Source organism: Papaver somniferum, chromosome 5, assembly GCF_003573695.1.
Source record: "Papaver somniferum cultivar HN1 chromosome 5, ASM357369v1, whole genome shotgun sequence".
Taxonomy (NCBI): domain Eukaryota; kingdom Viridiplantae; phylum Streptophyta; class Magnoliopsida; order Ranunculales; family Papaveraceae; genus Papaver; species Papaver somniferum.
Window position 1 is genome coordinate 90,657,384 of NC_039362.1, and position 17,723 is coordinate 90,675,106.

Sequence of the window (17,723 nt, forward strand, 5' to 3'; positions counted from 1 at the left end):
CTCCTGCACCGTATGCTTCTTCTCAATCTTGCAATGTTTTCAATAGACCACAACCCCAACGTGGTGCTGGCCGGGCAGAAACAACGTGTAAATTATGTGGCCATAAAAATCATGAAGCTTCTGAATGTTGGAATCGCTTTGATAGGAGTTTTCGTCCACCTCGACGTCAACCACCTTCGACCGCACCTCGTGCATATGTTGCTCAGGCACCTGGTTTGCTTTTCTCTTCTCCATGGATTCCTGATAGTGGTGCCATCGATCATATCACTAATGATCTTTCTCGTCTTCAATTTCCCTCCGAGTACACCGGTCCTGATCAAATTCATATGGGTAATGGTTCCTCAATTCCAATTTCTAATGTTGGCTCATCTATCTTAGGAACTCCAAACCGTAAGTTACAGCTTCGTAATATTCTTTTTGCTCCGCAAATCTCTCACAATCTCTTGTGTTTCTCGTCTTACCACTGATAATAATGTTTTGTTTGAATTTCATCCGAATTTTGGTCTAGTGAAGGATCGATGTACCGAGAAGGTTCTTCTTCGCGGCAATAGGAAGGATGGCCTCTATAAACTTGATGACTCATATAAATCTCCTAGAGTTTGCATAGGAGAACGTGCTAGTTTACAAGACTGGCACTCTAGATTGGGGCATCCAATGATGCGTACAATTCTCAAAGTCATGTCTCAATTTTCTCTTTCAGTTTCAAGCCAGACTATTAGTTTTTGTTCATCTTGTCATGAACATAGGAGTCATAAGTTGCCTTTCAATTCTAGTAAAACTACTTATTCAAATCCATTAGATTAATTATCTCAGATGTATGGGGACATTCTCATATTTTATCTAATGAAGGTTACATATATTATATCATATTTATTGATGCGTTTAGTCGTTTTATTTGGATGTTTCCTATGTCTCGGAAATCTGATGTTTTTTCTATATTCTTTTTGTTCCAAAAGCATGTTGAAAATCTTTTTTAATCGTAAGATCAAAATATTTCAATCTGATAATGCTGCTGAGCATGACAAACCTACTCTGCATCTTCAAAAACTTCGGATTTTTCATCGATTTTCATGCCCACATATTTCTGAACAAAATGGTTAGGTATGTATCGCTTGGTTGATCCTGCGGTTTATAATACTTAGGGCCTCTCCACTCATTTTCCAATTGATTTTCATGCCCACATACCATGGTTATGCCCACATACTCCTACACCGTGATATTGTTTTGTATATTTTGCACACATGCATGTAATAAGAAGTAGATATCCTAATCTCCAATCCAATGGATGTGGAATCCGTTTAGATAAAATGAATCCCACACGAAAAACACTCCTAAATTTAGGACCAAAAAGGAAACCACGTTATTAAGCGTGAAGCCTAACACGAAAGTAACCATTTTAGACGTTCATACCCTCACCCGACATGTGAAAAGAGTTGCAGATCACTTGCATTGGAGTTAAAGTTAGTGAACAAAGTTAAAGATGGACCATCAAGACAATTATTGACATTGCTCGGGGCACACTCCTAAATTTTGTTTACGTCTTAAGTAAGTTACTAAGTTAAGATTAGTAGTACTAGTATATGTAACAAATAGGATAAAACCAAAACGTAATGATTGGTTTGTGCCTACTCTTCCTTTCTGCTAGATGGCTCTAAGTAACAACACTACTCTGTTTTCTTTCTTTCCAATGAACTGCTGACACATACCAAAATTTGCACCTCCAAGATCAAATTCACTTTACCAGCTGAGTAATCCTAGACCAAGCATAAATTTCAGGTACAAAAGGAAGGAATGGTAGTGTGGTGCCTGTATCTCATTCGGGAAACTGTCCCTATAACTATCAAAGTTGTACGTTGTTTATTGATACGCCTAACACCTTAACTAGTACTTATTAGTCTGAATCCCACCTTAATTAATTGAGAATTCAGACTTGCAAAGATGCGTTTGATTAAAGAGCAAAGAATGATATGACACCGGAGCGAGCATCATCATTAAAGAATTGCATCAAAAAAAGAAAAATCATTAAAGAAGAAGTCAGGGTCATTTCTCGCCAAAAGTCTCTTTAACCTAGAACAAAAACAAATGACGTTAATTGGTTGGGTCCCACACGGATAAACAGCGCATATTTACAGTTAAACTTCAACTAACTTCATCAAAATCTTTGCTTTTTCTGTTTTTCTCAAAATTGATATAACATGCACCTCAGCCTAACCCAATTCCTCTGACCGCACAACTTTTTTTTTTCTTTTTCTTTTCTAAGCACACAGTTTAATTTAGCTAGTTCAATTGTTTACATTTTACAGGGTCAGCAGCAGAAGGATTAGCAATTCAAGGAGCGGTCTGTTGGGCGCAAAAGCTGCATCTAAATAACATAGAAATAAGAGCAGATTGCAAGGATACAGTAAACTTTTTAAATAACAGGCCATCTTCTTGTGATTGGAGAACGAAAGCTATTTTAAGGGATGTCTCAACTTTTTTGTGTAACGTTGCTAATGTAAATATCATGTATGTAAATAGGCAGGGTAACGGGGAAGCAGACAATCTAGCTAAATGGAGTCGAAAGAAGCTGAAATCTTTTGATGAAAATGATCCAATAGTATAATTTTGAAGAACAAAGTACTACTTGGCATTGTAAATAAGCAAGATATTTTGTTGTACAGTTCCTAATCTTTTGAAATAAAACTTTCTTTTATTGAAAAAAATTTGTTTACATTTTCAATTTTGATGCTTCTCTACCACACACAAACATCCGCAGTTGGTCGGGGGAAATAGCAGGAGTCGAGTTCCCAAGTTGGTTAGGGGTTCGAATCCCGTCGTTGGTCGTGTCAAAAAAAAATAAATAATCAGAAGATCCACCATTTTCAGAGTGGCAAGGTCTAACCCAATATTGTCGACAAAATTTCTCTCATAATTATGGAGTATTTGTTTCGGTGTGAGTATGATCTTAACAACTACTCTCTCCGTTCTTAAAAAAGAGATATTATGGAATTTTCAAATTGTCTTATTTTGTAAACCTTGAGATATTTCTCATTTAAAACTCACCCAGATCATCAAGCTAAGAAATTAATGACAACTTAGTATTAAAAATCACCATTAAACAATAAAAAGTAACAAATGCCGACTACCAAAGATGCCTTTAACAAAAAAAAGAAAAATCAAAGGAAGATATTTCACAACGGTAGGGTAAATGTAGTGCAACGGTAGAGTGATTTTCTAGATATTTCAAATGGGTAGGGTAAAATTCTTATATAATCATACTGGTAGGGTAAAACTCTGCCCTCATCATTAAACCAAATGATTCACTTAACTTTGTGTATTTGTCAGTAGGGTAAATTTTCAGATATTTGAGATTGTCATGTCATTAGTACACATACCACCAGTCAGTCCATGTGGTTTGCCAAGGAGATATCAGACTAGTGAGTGTATGTACAAACATTCGTCCGGCTTAGTACCAAAAAAACATTACTTTCCCATTGAATACTCAATTCCACCAGTATGCCTGCCAGTCTGCCACCTCCTAACGCGGATTCAGCTGAATAATGTCAAACTAGAAACAACTGGCAGCAACATCCTCTCAGCCCCTGGTATATATACTCCACATTCCATCCACCAAATCTATAACTTCATCTTCTTTCATTCTGAGCACACTTCTTCTTCTATCTCTCTCTTCCTCTTCTCTAAACCAATCTCTAGCACCACTTCTCTAATGGGGAACTACGTATCATGTACACTAACAATCCAGACAGGAGGAAAACACAGCATACCAAGTAATGAAGCAACAGTTATACTACCAAAGGGAGTAATCAGAAAAATTGAAGGACCCTTTTTGACAAAAGCAGCAGAAATCATGTTTGAGATACCAAATCATTTCTTAGTGAATTCGAAATCGTTGCGTATTGGTTCAAGATTTTCAGCTCTTAATGCTGATGAAGATTTGGAAATGGGTAATGTTTATGTTTTGTTTCCGATGAAAAGAGTTAGTTCTGTTGTTACAGCTTCAGATATGGGTTCATTACTATTGCTTGCTACTACTACTGCTGCTGCTGGGAATAAGGGTAGAACATCAGCATCTGGTGGTGGGAACAATAAAGTTAGAGTTTCTCCTGAATCGATAATAGTACCACCTTCTGTTGTTGTTGATGATGATGATAAAGATGAAGAATTTGTCGAAGATCAGGATTCATGGGTTGTTATGATTAGGAATATTAAAAGGGATAAGAAACAGAGTGGTGGTGATCATGATCAAATTCCAAGACTGAGTTTAGAAGATCTTGATGATATTATTCTTGCTGATCTTCAACACAGAAGATCAGTTGGTAGATCAAGAAAACCATCACTTAGCACAATCACTGAAGAACCTGTTTTTTCAAGATGACAATTTATGATGATGATCAAGAAGAAAAAAACAGAGGAATTTGTTACTTGATACTATTCTTTTTTTTGATTTCTCTGTTTTTTTTTAAAATTCTTTCTCTCATTGATCTATTAAATTTTTGAAAAGATTGAGAGAAATTCAATGGATTATTATCATTATTATGATTGTAATATTTTTTGGGTAGCGATTGAATAATTTGTTATGGTGTGGTGGTGAAGTAATTTATCACTTGAGAAAAATTTGTTATTATAAATAAATAAAACAATCAAAATAGAATGTAATGAAAAAACAAGAAATGAAATGCAATTTTTTTTTGATTTTCTTTATGACTTTGACAAAAATGGCGCATATGGGTGGAGAAGAAAAACCATCAAATCGTTTCCATTATACCCGCAACAGAGAGAGGACGGGAAATTATTAAAGAAAAGAGAAAACCATGTTCAAGGAAACTTCGGCGCTCCTTACATTTCAGTTATGATTAATCATTGATCATGGCACCTGCACAACTCAGGATAATGTTCTCATCTACAATATAAAAATAAAAGGACAAGGGTGTTATTTGGTTTAACCAAAATGTTGGTGGTCGTTTTTTTATGACCAAAATACTCCTACGTGTTTTTAAGTTTTTGCCCGAGTCTTGACGGGATTTTGGTGAATTTCATCAGCAGAGGCAGTTATTACAGTAAAACTTCGATGGCTTCAATTTACATTTTTAAAGCTCATTTTGATAATTCGACTCTCACAATCTTCAAAGACATCGGTAAGAACTGCTTTTCCACATGGGTCAATTCCACACCCTAATTGAAGTCTGAATTAGCTTTAGTAGTACTGAAGATTTAGTCAAGTTTAAGGTTATGAACATTGGTCGTTTGTATAAATGCCTGATAGAATTTTATTTTTATTAGTAAGATGAAGTGGTAGTGAAGATTTAGTCAGGTTTAACAGAATGCAAGTAAGATGAAGTAGTGCATTGTCAGATTGGCACAATGTGATAATGCAATCCGTGACTCTATGAAATGAATGCAAGTGTAGGGATCAAAAATGATTACTTTCAATGCTTTTAATCCTAAGTTTGCCTTTGCACCAGTTTACCATTTTGGATTGGAAGCATATTTCTTTTGAATTTTGGTGCTAGCTTTAGATATTTTTGGTCCAACCATGTACTTGAAATACCAATTTTGAGTATTGGTACCTGTTTAACTAATTAAGGAATTTGCTGCGCAGTGATTTGTGGCCTGACAAACTTCTATGGTATAGGTGCTGGGTACTGGATAGGACCATTGATTTAAGGAGTTCTATTGTTCACCCGAGAGATCTCAAGCCTGTAACTACTCTGTTGAAATCAGAAAGATAGCGTTCTAAAATTGGCAGCTTTTGGACGGGATCAACATACTCATTACCATTGTAAGTACAGATTGACACGTGATAAATCAGATGGTGTTGTTCGGAGTGTCTATGCGTGTACATTCAGAACACTGCAAGTGAAAACAACTTTAATGGTGTGATCCATTTTGTACTCTGGTTGTATCAGATTTGCGAGAAGAATGACGCTGGCAGAGTAGTTCTGATGGGTTTTTGAATGACAAATTCACTAAAAGCCTTCAGTACATGTAAGTTGGATAGAAGAAAAGAACTTGCAATCGCTTACTCGGCAGTTATATGAGTTTCCCTTTGTTTTTCTCATTAACATACACATAACATGCATAATCTATTTAGGTGTTGTACTTTCTGTATGTTGTTTATAGCTTTGCTTCAGTCACCTCAATCTTTCTCTGTGCAAGGTTCACTTGAACTCTTGATGTGACCACCCTGGAGAGCTGCAACTCCATATCCATTCGGAGCATTGAACCACTTCTCCTCCATTGAAGCTTTGGTCAAGAATGAGAACAGTCGAACATTGCAAAGGCATTGAGTTGGTAATCTGTATTGGTATTTGGTAGCCAATGGCATCTTTGGAAATGGGCTTTTTTTTTTGTTGTGCTTTATGCTCCGCATGGAATATGAGAAACATGTTTACAATGTAACAGTATTTAGTAGGGAATAGAATACTCATTCAGGCTCCCACACCAAAATACCAGTCCAACTAAACTTCTGCATAAATCGATATAAACATCACGTCCAATAGAGGGCATGAAGTTGATGTTGGAACCACTGTCACCAGTGCCAGCAGTGCTACCACCACCACTAGCACCAGTATCAAGACCACTGCCAGCAGCACCGTGTTGGTGCCGGAACCAACGTCTTCCATGTGTATGACGTTGATGTCGGAACCATACTGAATTTGCCAGTCAGCATTCTGTTCGGGTTATCCACTATGGAACGAAAAAACATAACCACCACTCATTTTGAACTCATCTTTCTCTATCTAATTTTTTTTTCTCTTTTTTTGCTCTAAAATTCTAAATAATATGCATTTCTTCATCTTTTCTTCTCCTGCATCTCTCTATACTCCTTCACAATCCATGGCAGACCATCCACCAATACCGTAAGGTCCATATTACCACTACATTTTCTACTTCATCTTCTATTTTCTCGCTCTAGCTTTCTGCTACCCCCTCTTTCTTCCATCAAGACATGAGTACTTCTTCTTATTGTTTTTCTTCTTCAGCAAATCCTGGAGGAGAAAGAAGATGTTCTCAACTTCAATGTTCTTATGTTTCTCCACATAAAAACAATGTATGCTCATATTTTCATGATACCTATTTCTCCAAAAGAGAAGTTAAGGATTCTAATTCCTTTTTACCGCTCAAGTCTCGGAAAGTACCCATTAAGTTATCCTCTCTTAGTCTGAATTCCAAGTTCATTATACCTTGTGCAAGTCTATCATCTTTTGCTGACGGCGAAAGTGGAGATCAACAAGAACAAGTTAAAGATGCAGTGCCGAATGAGGGTAAACTTGATCAGGAGGTGAAATCTGAAGAATCACCTGGAATGGCTCAGGCTTTTAATATCTCATCAAGAACGGCTTCTGCGATATCTATTTGTATTGCTATTGCTGCTCTTAGTCTTCCATTTTTTATGAAGTCATTGGGACAAGGCTTGAGTTTGAAGACTAAGGTGCTTTCTTATATAACTTTGTTGTTTGGGTTATACATGGCTTGGAATATTGGTGCCAATGATGTTGCCAATGCAATGGGTACTTCGGTAGGCTCGGGTGCTTTGAGTTTGCGACAGGCTGTGCTGACTGCAGCAGTGTTGGAATTCTCAGGGGCTTTATTGATGGGGAAACATGTGACAAACACAATGCAGAATGGAATTCTAGTTGCTAATGTGTTTCAAGAGAAGCAATCTTTGCTCTTTGCTGGTTTGCTCTCTTCTCTTGGGGCTGCTGGTACTTGGTTGCAGGTGCATTATCTTGATGACTAATTTATTTATTATGAAAATGCAGATTTACTTTCCAAAGAGCTACACTATGTTGAATGTTAACTATAATTTAGGTATTTACAAGTAGGTCATCAACTTCAAATGTCTTACCTAGAAATTGCCTTTGGACGTGGACATATACAAACTCAGGAGAAACATATGCACACTTAAATGTTAAGATGCTCTATTTATATCCCACAATATCACCATTGATCAACTTTCCATGATAAGAGTGACACTAGAAGATGATACTGACCGTCTAACTTGACTAAGTGTCTGCTGGATTACACAAATAAACAAATTCCTTGTAGCTTTTGAAATCATTATTTAAGATCAATTCGTAGAGTTGATTCTTTGGTGCATGTTGGGTATTTCATAGAGTTGATTCATACAAATAATCTCTCTTGTTGTGTTTGATTCGTATTTCTTGTCATTGTTGCATGGATTTTCAGATTGCATCTTACTATGGTTGGCCAGTTTCCACCACGCACTGCATAGTAGGTTCTATGGTGGGATTCGGTCTGGTTTATGGTGGAGTGGGAGCTGTCTTTTGGAGTTCATTGGCCAGAGTGACTTCATCATGGGTCATTTCCCCTGTTGTGGGAGCAGCTGTCTCATTTCTCGTCTACAAATGTATACGTCGGGTATGTACAAATTCATCAAGGGACTTAAAAACTAAAATCAGGAACCCTGCGAAAGCATCTTAAAGTTAAACCAACCAACCTCATATTGATTAAACGGACAGAATTATAAATCACCCTCTAATTCATCCCAATTTGCTTTTTCTTTTCTTTCTCTTCTAGTTTGTGTACTCTGCTCCAAATCCGGGACAAGCTGCTGCTACCGCTGCACCAGTTGCTGTCTTTGCTGGTGTGACGGCTATCTCGTTTGTTGCTTTCCCTCTAAGCAAGAACCCTATTGTGGTTCTAGCCCAGGCCTTGACATGTGGATTTGCGGGCGCATTTCTAGTTAGCCGAGCTATCAACAACAAGCTTGGACACCTCCTCTCTAAGACGAAATCTGCAGAAGGAGAGACAGAAGAAGATGCGTCACAGCAGAAAAATATAGGATTCCTCTCTGACATTGCTGGCCCTACTGGGACCCAACTGGAAATTGTATATGGAGTCTTTGGATACATGCAAGTTTTATCAGCCTGCTTTATGTCATTTGCTCATGGAGGTAATGATGTATCAAATGCCATAGGCCCATTAGTTGGTGCACTGTCGATCCTTCAGGGAGGTGCAGGTGGAGCTGAGCTTGTTATTCCAATGGAAGTTCTTGCATGGGGAGGATTCGGTATAGTAGCTGGGTTGATGATGTGGGGTTATAGGGTTATAGCAACAATTGGGAAGAAAATAACAGAACTGACCCCAACTCGAGGATTTGCGGCCGAGTTTGCAGCAGCTTCAGTAGTTCTTTTTGCGTCGAAGTTTGGACTACCGATCTCTGCAACCCATACACTTGTGGGAGCTGTCATGGGAGTGGGATTTGCAAGAGGACTAAACAGCGTGAGCGCAGAGACTGTCAAGGGTATTGTGACTTCATGGGTCATCACAATCCCAGTTGGCGCATTTCTTTCAATCGTCTACACATGGATTCTAACAAAGCTCTTGCCAAATCTATTTTGAGTTTTGAGGCTTAAACTTCAAACATTGAAAAACGCAGTTTGATATTTTTTTAAGAAGACACCTCTTTGTGAATTAAAACAGTATGAGGCTTGTTTGTCAGTAGTTGCCTGGTTGGGTTTTTGCACCTAAAATTTAAAACAGTACGAGGATTGAGGCTTGTTTGTTTTGCTATAAAATTGAGCGATCTTTTTGTTCTCCTTAGTTTGATGCACAAGAATGCCAAACTTTCTCAGTAACACTTCTATTGGATGGATGAATTCTTAATGTAATAATAATGTTGAACTCCTTCTACAACGTCAGTCACATTGTATTGAAAAGCCAGGCATTATCCTTCAAAAGAAAGAAAAGCCAGATAACCAAATTGTTGAAACATTTGTAGTTCGGCAAGACTTAGCCAATCAGGCATATGAGGACTGGAATTTTGATTTTTATTCTGAGAAGCAGGTGAGGATATTGAGACGGGAATGTAACTTAAATGGCACGGACGTACAATATTTGGTTTGCATGAGAGAGGTACAAGAAGGGGGTGTAGCTCTCTATAAGACAGACTAAGAGTTTCTCTAATGGAATGTGTGTGAGGATAAATATCTAGATCCATATATGATACACATCAATTTTCTCTAAATATGGAGTGACGTGGCTTAATTTTGGGAAGACATTGTCAAGGTGAATGTCTAGTGAAATAAGTTATAAAATAAAAATTGAATAATTGTTAGCCATAAGAATAATTGAATAATTCTTAATCTTTATTAAATGACACTTTAAGAAACAAACATTAAGATTGATTTGGGTTGGAGATAAAAAATTTTAGTTCTCAATATTTAGGGATTTATATCCATATAAGGAAATTTTTACCAAAAGAAAGTCAAGACAATGTTGACACATATGAAATAAGCACATCAACCATTGGAGAAGCTCTAATAGTGTAATTTTCTATCCTTCTGGTATTTCTTACTTTCAACTGTTCACACTTGTGTGAGTTGTCTATGCCAATACAGCTTGTATCTCACACATGTGTAATAGACGTTGCTTTATATAGCAGTCTCTCTATTATGTAATATCTGAGTTAATTAGTAATAAAATCTTCTTTCTGCATCTGAATTCTTTCATGGTATCAGAATTTCTTCTCCTACGAAATTTCTTTTCGATCTTAACCCTAATTTCTGAACTCCTTATCAATCCTTCTTGACTCATCTTTTGGTGTTTCAAGCAAAACTAATAATCCTTCAAAAAAAAAAACGTGTCAAAAAAAAAATGCTTCAAAACTTTATAGATCCATTATGTACTGCTTCTACTTCTTTTGTTAATGACATCTCCTACTGCTTCCAATTTTTCACAATCCTCAAACTCAACAATGGATCATTTTCAACAAAATCAGATCCAACTTCCTTTTCAAAATATTTGTACCTTTTCTCCATCAAACTTGAGGGATCTTCAAATTACTTACTGTGGAGACATCAATTTGAGTATATTCAACTGAGTACCAATCTGATGATGCGTTTTGTTGATGGTTCTTATGAAACTTCTGAGTATATGATCTTTATCGATGAGTACTTACGATTAATCCTGAGTATGTTTCTTGGTCTGCTATGGATAGATTTGTGATGTTCTGTCTCAATGTTACTTTCACTCAATCCATTTCTTCTTGTGTTCTTGGCTTAGAAACTTCAAGACAATATTGGGATTATCTTAAATGTGAATTTAATACGCAATTATTTGCAAGAAAATTTCTGCTTAGAGGTTAGTTGCATTCAATTAAACAAGTAAATCTCACAATTCTCGAATACTTGCGACAAAATAAAGAGATTGCTGATAATCTAGCAGCAATTAATGAAAAATTCTTGATGATGATATTGTCATGTATACCTTGAATGGATTAAATAGAAGTTTTGGTAAATTTGTTGTCTCTACTCACGATCGAGATAAATAATATTCATTTTTTGAAGACAATGGCTTCGATCTCAAGAACAAGACTCTTCGGTACTTCTTCACTTTACAAACACGACATATTTTTCAAAGAAATCTCACTATTCTCCTAAGCAAGTACTTCACAACCTTCAACATCTTCCAAAAATAATGAGAATTGACCTCCATAGATTTTTTCCAAAATAGAATGTCAGATCTGTAAACGGCTAGGTCATACTGCTAATTTTCATTGTCGTTATACTCCATCAACCGGAAATAAGTCTCAAGATTCTACATCTAAAGCTTATGGTTTTACTTTTTCATCTGCTTCTTCTTCTGGTTTCAAGAATGCATCTCCTCAAGCTTTTTACAAATGTTCTGGTGTTGAACAATTTACAACTGATTTTGTTGTGAGCACAAAGTCGATCCTAATTCCGGCGGTTCCGCACATATTACAAGTAATTCAGATCTTCTTCATGATATTACATCATATTCTGGTCCCATCAGGTGGTAATTGAGAATGGTAAGTTTCTTTCCATTTCTGGTGTTGTAATGTTATTCTTGTGACAGAAAACTCATAATTTAATTTTCAAAAATGTTTTACTGGTTCCTCTTTTAACTCAGAACTTAATTTGTGTTGCTCAATTCTGTTCCAACAACTATGTATCCTTTACAACGTAAAAAATCTTACAAGTGATGAAGTAGTTGCTGAAGGAGCAATGTGTAACAACATTTATCCAATAAGAACTGTTCCACCATTTATTACTTGTTTTACTTCTCTTCTTGATGATTGGTCTATTTGGCACAAAAGATTAGCGCACTCTTATTCTCTCACTCTTAAGAAATTACCCTCTATCAATCTTGTTCAATTATCTGATGGCATCATAAAATAATTTTTGTCATGAATGTCAAATAGGAAAACACACTAAACTGCCTTTCTCATCCTCATATAGAATTGCCACTTCTCCCTTGCCACTAGTTCATTGTGACATTTGGGGCCCTCCTCTACATATTTTTTAGATGGTTTCAAATATCCATTCTCTTTGTTGATGACTTAAGCTGTTATCACTGGATATATCCTCTTACTACAAAAGATGAGACTCTTAAATGCTTTACTCATTTCAAAACAACAAATGAAAATCTTCTCTCAGCCTCTGTTATCTAGTTTCAATTTGATGGTGCATATGAGTTAACCATAGGACCCTTCAAAGCTTATCTTGATTAATATGGTATTACTCTTATAATTTCGAATCCACATACTCCGCAACAAAATGGTCTAGCTGAGAGAAAAATTTCACACATTACCGAGGTTGGTAATACCTTGTCTTTTCAAGTTTTTCTTCCCAAGCATTTTATGGTTTGATAGTTTTATTGATGCAACATTTTTAATCAATATGATTAATTCAAAAGTATTATAGTTAAACATTCTGTATACAGTTCTCTTCAATGAACTACCAGATTATAGCTTATTCAAGGTTTTTGGTTGTAGCTGCTATCTCAACATCACTCATTATAGGAAAGATAAATTGAGTCCTAAATCTGTCAGATGTACTTTTCTGGGCTACGGTCCATTGTATAAAGGATACAATTACTATGATAATTTTACAAGGAAAATCTTTGTTTCAATAAATGTTACTTTTGATGAATTTAGTTTTCCTTTTGCTTGTACTACTTCTACCACTACGCAATCTTGTGCACTTGAGACTTTTGTGTTACCTATTGGTGTTTCTGGAGATTTCTTTACATCTAGTACTTGTCAAAATAAAGAGGATACTTATACTTCACCTGATTCTTCTTTGCCTATTGCACAAGAAGATAATTCTGCTTCATCTGGCACCTCTTTTTCTTCTTCTGATGCATTAGTAGATGTTATTGTACCTGTTGCTCCTAGCTTACCTAGTGGTTTGACTAGATCAAGAATTGGTATTTCAAAACCTAAGCATGTTCATCCAGATTTTCTAGCTCATTCTACTACTTATCATCTACCTTGTGCTTATTCTTCTTTATTTCACATTCTTGCTGAGCCAAAATCTTACAAAAGATGTAGTTAAGTTACCTATATAGGTTGATGCTGCGCACAAAGAATATATGGCTTTGCAAGATAACGGGACTTGGAATTTAGCTAAACCAACTGATGACGTGAACAATGGATGTAAGTGGGTCTACAAGGTGAAGTTGTATGCTGATGGTATGGTTGAGCAATTCAAAGCACGATTAGTAGCTAAGGGTTACTTGCAGCAAGATGGTGTAGATTATACAGAGACTTTAATTTTGTTTTTAATTTCGTTGTGTCTTAACTGTTGCTATTATTGGGGATAGGCATGTTCAACAATTAGATGTTTCAAACACATTCTTTCATGGTTTTCTTAGTGAAGATGTAAGAACAACCAAAGGTTTTTGTCTTTAAGGAGCATCCAGATTATGTATGTCATTTGAAGAAATCGTTGTATGGCTTGAAGCAAGCCCCTAGGGCATGTGCAAAATTCACAGCCTACTCTGACTCTAACTGGGCTAGGTGTCCAGACATACGCAGATATACTAGTGGTTATGTTATTTTTCTGGGTATCTCACTTGTCTCTTGGTCATCCAAGAAACAGCCTACCATCTCGCAGTTCCGCTGAAGTAGAGCACAAGTCTCTTGTTGTAACTACTTCTGACGTTCTCTGTATTTCATCTATGTTATCTGAACTAGGTATTACTCTTACTACTCCTACTACTCTATCTTGTGATAACCAGAGTGCAGCTAGCATGGCCTCAAATCCAGTATTTCATGCGCAAACTAAGCTCATTGAAATTGACTATCGTTTTGTATGTGAATTGGTCTCCAATAGACTCCTGAATATTACTTATGTGCCATCTCTACACCATCTAGTTTATCTCTTTACTAAAGGACTTCGTATTTATTTGTTTGGTCCTTGTCTGTTAAGCTTATGTATTTAGCTGATACACAACTTGAGGGGGGAGTGTATGATAGAGTAATAATGCAATTTTCTATCTTTATGTTATTTGTTACTTTTAACTGTTTACACTTGTGTGAGATGTCTATGTCGGTACAGTTTGTATCTCACACATGTGTAATAGACGTTGCTTTATATAGCAGTATGTTTCTTCTGTAATATTTAAGTTGATTAATAATAAAAGGGCAAATTAACAAAGTGTCCAGCTTCCTACCATGTATTTAATAAACCGGCCAAAAAATTTAAATCTTTTATAAAGTGGCCTTTCTGTTAGATATAACACCTGGTCCCACCAAAATGGTCCACCAAGCTGACTTAGTCAATCATGGGGCTTAAAATTACCACTACATCCTCACCCTTATGTTATCGATTCTTTTTTTCATTCATTTCTTCTTGTTTATGTTTGTCTCTCGCTGTCTCTCAATTCTTCTCTTCGAACTCAAGTGATTGATGAAAAATAGAAGTGATCTCACAAGCAGTCAATACCGAAGATGTAATTATTAGTGAAGAAGAAGAAGAATGGTTTATTAGTGATATTTGACAATTTTGAAGTTTTTAGGGTTTTGCTGGATGCAGCAGCGAAGCTGAAGTACAAATCAAAGATGAAGTTGAAATCGGGGATGAAGAAATCAAAATCCAGGTAAGAATTTTAGAACCCACACGTTAATTAACTTAGTCTTTAATGAAAACACATGTTTGGATGGTGAAATCAATTGATTTCGATTGTTTCAATTCTAGGGTTTGGGGCTCTTTCCTTTTTATTTTTTTTTGTTTAATCAATTGAATTAATTTGTAGTTGTGATTGAATCATCGATGTAGAGAAGAACAAAGAGGAAGAAATACTGATGGATTTGAATTATTTGAACTCAAGAAGAGAAAAATGCAGGATCGTGTTCGAAGATAAGAAGAAGCTGTGAATGTTGATTTCCATGGGTTTTTGATGAACTAGGAAGTTAGGGTTTGTCGATATGATGTGAAATGGAATATATATAAGACATGAAAGAAATTGGGGAGATTGACAAAAATCAGGGTTTGAAGTGCAGTTCAAGTAGTTGTTGTGTATCTGTGACAGATTTGAAGCAATGGGTTTGTTCTTGAATTAAAATTGACAAGTATTAAGAGATTTTGATGTTCTGCTGCTTTAGTTTATGATGAGCAGGTGTTGGTAGTCACTGGCAAGGATGTAAAATGGATAGTTGTTAACCAAGCAATAACCAGGTTATGAAAAGTTGCTTGAGTTGAGCTCAAGTTGTGAGTAGTTTTGAGCTGAGATGATAACTCATGTGATGTTGTTGTTTTTTAGAAAGGAAGAAGAGTTGTTGTGGTTGATTGGCTAAGAAGATGATGTTGCTGCTGAAATGAAATTGCAGGTGCAGTTGCAATTGGTGATTGTTACAGGGAGAAAATGAGAAGTGGCTGCATCTGTTGGCTCATGTTGTGATCATGAAGTTGTTGCAGGGGTTCTAAGTTCAACAAAATGCAAGGATTAATGGGTTTGATTTGTTTCTCTTGTTGCTTACAGGAAGATGAAACTGAGATGACATTAGTGTTATAACTAGGTTCGATGTCAGTTAAGATGAGAAGGAGAGTAAGAGGATGGCTTTGTTTGAATGAGTCTTGGCTGAAGAGAAATCAAGTAGTTCTGGTGGTGTTGGAATTGTAGTATATGAGTTTGTGGTGCTATTGAAGGTTGATGTGGTTTTAGTGGAGCTTATAGGTGTCGGTGTAGCTGAAATGAAATTGCAATGGGTTGCAGGTCCAAGATAACAAAACAATGTGTTGTTGTGCTGCAGAGAAGCTACAAAAATAACTTAGATGTATGCTAGGACTGTGCACGGGTGAAGAGTATAATGGCTTGAATATGGCTCAGGCGAGTTGACTCACCAATCCAGACTGACTCACCGAGGGTTAAACTGTCTTTTACTAAGGAGGTTAACTGACACGCGTGTATTTAACGACTGTTAACAGTTTTTTGAAAAAAAACGGATGGAAAAGGTCAATCTCGGCCACTTTATATAAACATTCAAAAAAACGGCCATTTTGTGAAATACATTACAAAAACATGGCCACTTTATTAATCTCAAATGGTAGAGTGCTCACTTTGCATGCGAGTTTGATACCCTGCATCTCCAACTTAATTTTCTTTTCATTCTATGACTGTCTTTTTCCACTGTTTTTTTAGAATTTGATAACGTTTTTAAGTTAATTCATCAGGAAATGGAGGTGATTATTTCTGTTTTTGATGATTTTTTTGATTCCATGTACGGTCCCTACAGGTACGAACGTATATGATTGGGATGATCATAAAACAATCTTCGATGAACATTATTCTGTTGTGGACATCTTCTTGGATATAAATGCAGCAAATGTGAAGATAGAATTGACGGTTGATTTTCAATTTGAGGATGATAATAAGGAGTTACAGGTAACAAAAAATGTTCAAATTTCCTCGTGTATATTCAAGGTTATCAAATTATATGCAAATTCTAAGGGGTTACCAAACTCCACATGATTCAAGGATGGCTTGGGATGAGGACTGGTAACCCTCAATAGCTGAAATCCAGGTACGTTCAATTGTGACAAACCTTCTATAGTGTTTTCACTCATTAGATAAGTAATCGGTAAGCGTTGATACTAAATCGTCTCGATGGTAGGCACTGGATCCTCTCTCAGGCAGGTGAGTTTACAACTTCCCACTTATTGCAAGCCCATAAAATGTCTCATTAGTCGGAACATTAAAAAAGTATAGAAAGAGTACAGATAAATGAAAGCCCAAGAAGATCAATTTAAGAATTTCTTTGCAAGTTGATGAAAAAAGGGGACATGACCATAGTTAGCGATTCATCGTACGAACAAATTGATTATTATGCGTTTCGGTTAAATGCAAATTCAGTCGGGTATCCGGTAAATCATTTGTGATTCGATAACTCCGAACTGACGGTAGTACAAAAATCATTTTAGAAGTATAAATTCAAACCACACAATAAATTATAAGAAAATCCATTTTTCATATAATATCTTACATGAGGTGTGCAATGACTCTTTTCTTAGGTTTTAACTCTTTAATTGTCAGTGCTCAGACATAAACATGATATATACTAATTCATATGCTGAAAACAGATTTGACCATTGTATTTGCATATTTCACAGTTCACATAAACTCCTTATAAAGCAATTAATATCATTTCGTAATAACTTACACGACACGACAAATATTTGAAGCTTTAGCAAAATTAGAATAAACTGATTTAGAAAAATTAAGTGTCTCTACCAATTAGTTAATAATTTGGATTTTATTACTCTTTCCTTATGCTTGGATGATGAATAAAACTGATTCATTTTCATATATATATTTATAGATTGGCCAAGCTAATACCAATAATATTGTACTTCCTATTTTTGTGTAGATTTTGTATTTGTTTGATCACAGTCGGTCGAACACGGATTTTCCCTTTTCTTCCTTATTAAGTGTGATGTTTTTTTATTTTTATTTTG

The 17,723-nt window shown here is 36.0% G+C and overlaps 3 protein-coding genes across 3 annotated transcripts; all 3 read left to right on the forward strand.

The window, feature by feature from the left end:
- The first annotated feature begins 3,706 nt into the window (after positions 1 to 3,706).
- On the forward strand, positions 3,707 to 4,375 carry LOC113279297. The gene has a single exon (XM_026527997.1). The coding sequence runs from the start codon at positions 3,707 to 3,709 to the stop codon at positions 4,373 to 4,375; it is 669 nt and encodes a 222-aa protein (XP_026383782.1).
- A 2,380-nt stretch (positions 4,376 to 6,755) lies between these two features.
- Positions 6,756 to 9,665, forward strand: LOC113282188 (inorganic phosphate transporter 2-1, chloroplastic-like). Its single transcript, XM_026531152.1, has 3 exons — positions 6,756 to 7,720; positions 8,191 to 8,382; positions 8,542 to 9,665. The coding sequence occupies exons 1-3, from the start codon at positions 6,950 to 6,952 to the stop codon at positions 9,364 to 9,366; spliced, it is 1,788 nt and encodes a 595-aa protein (XP_026386937.1). The 5' UTR covers positions 6,756 to 6,949; the 3' UTR covers positions 9,367 to 9,665.
- A 1,650-nt stretch (positions 9,666 to 11,315) lies between these two features.
- Positions 11,316 to 13,322, forward strand: LOC113279298. Its single transcript, XM_026527998.1, has 4 exons — positions 11,316 to 11,346; positions 11,479 to 11,681; positions 11,779 to 11,794; positions 12,709 to 13,322. Exons 1-4 carry the CDS (start codon positions 11,316 to 11,318, stop codon positions 13,320 to 13,322), a joined length of 864 nt encoding a protein of 287 aa, XP_026383783.1.
- The last annotated feature ends 4,401 nt before the right edge of the window (positions 13,323 to 17,723 follow it).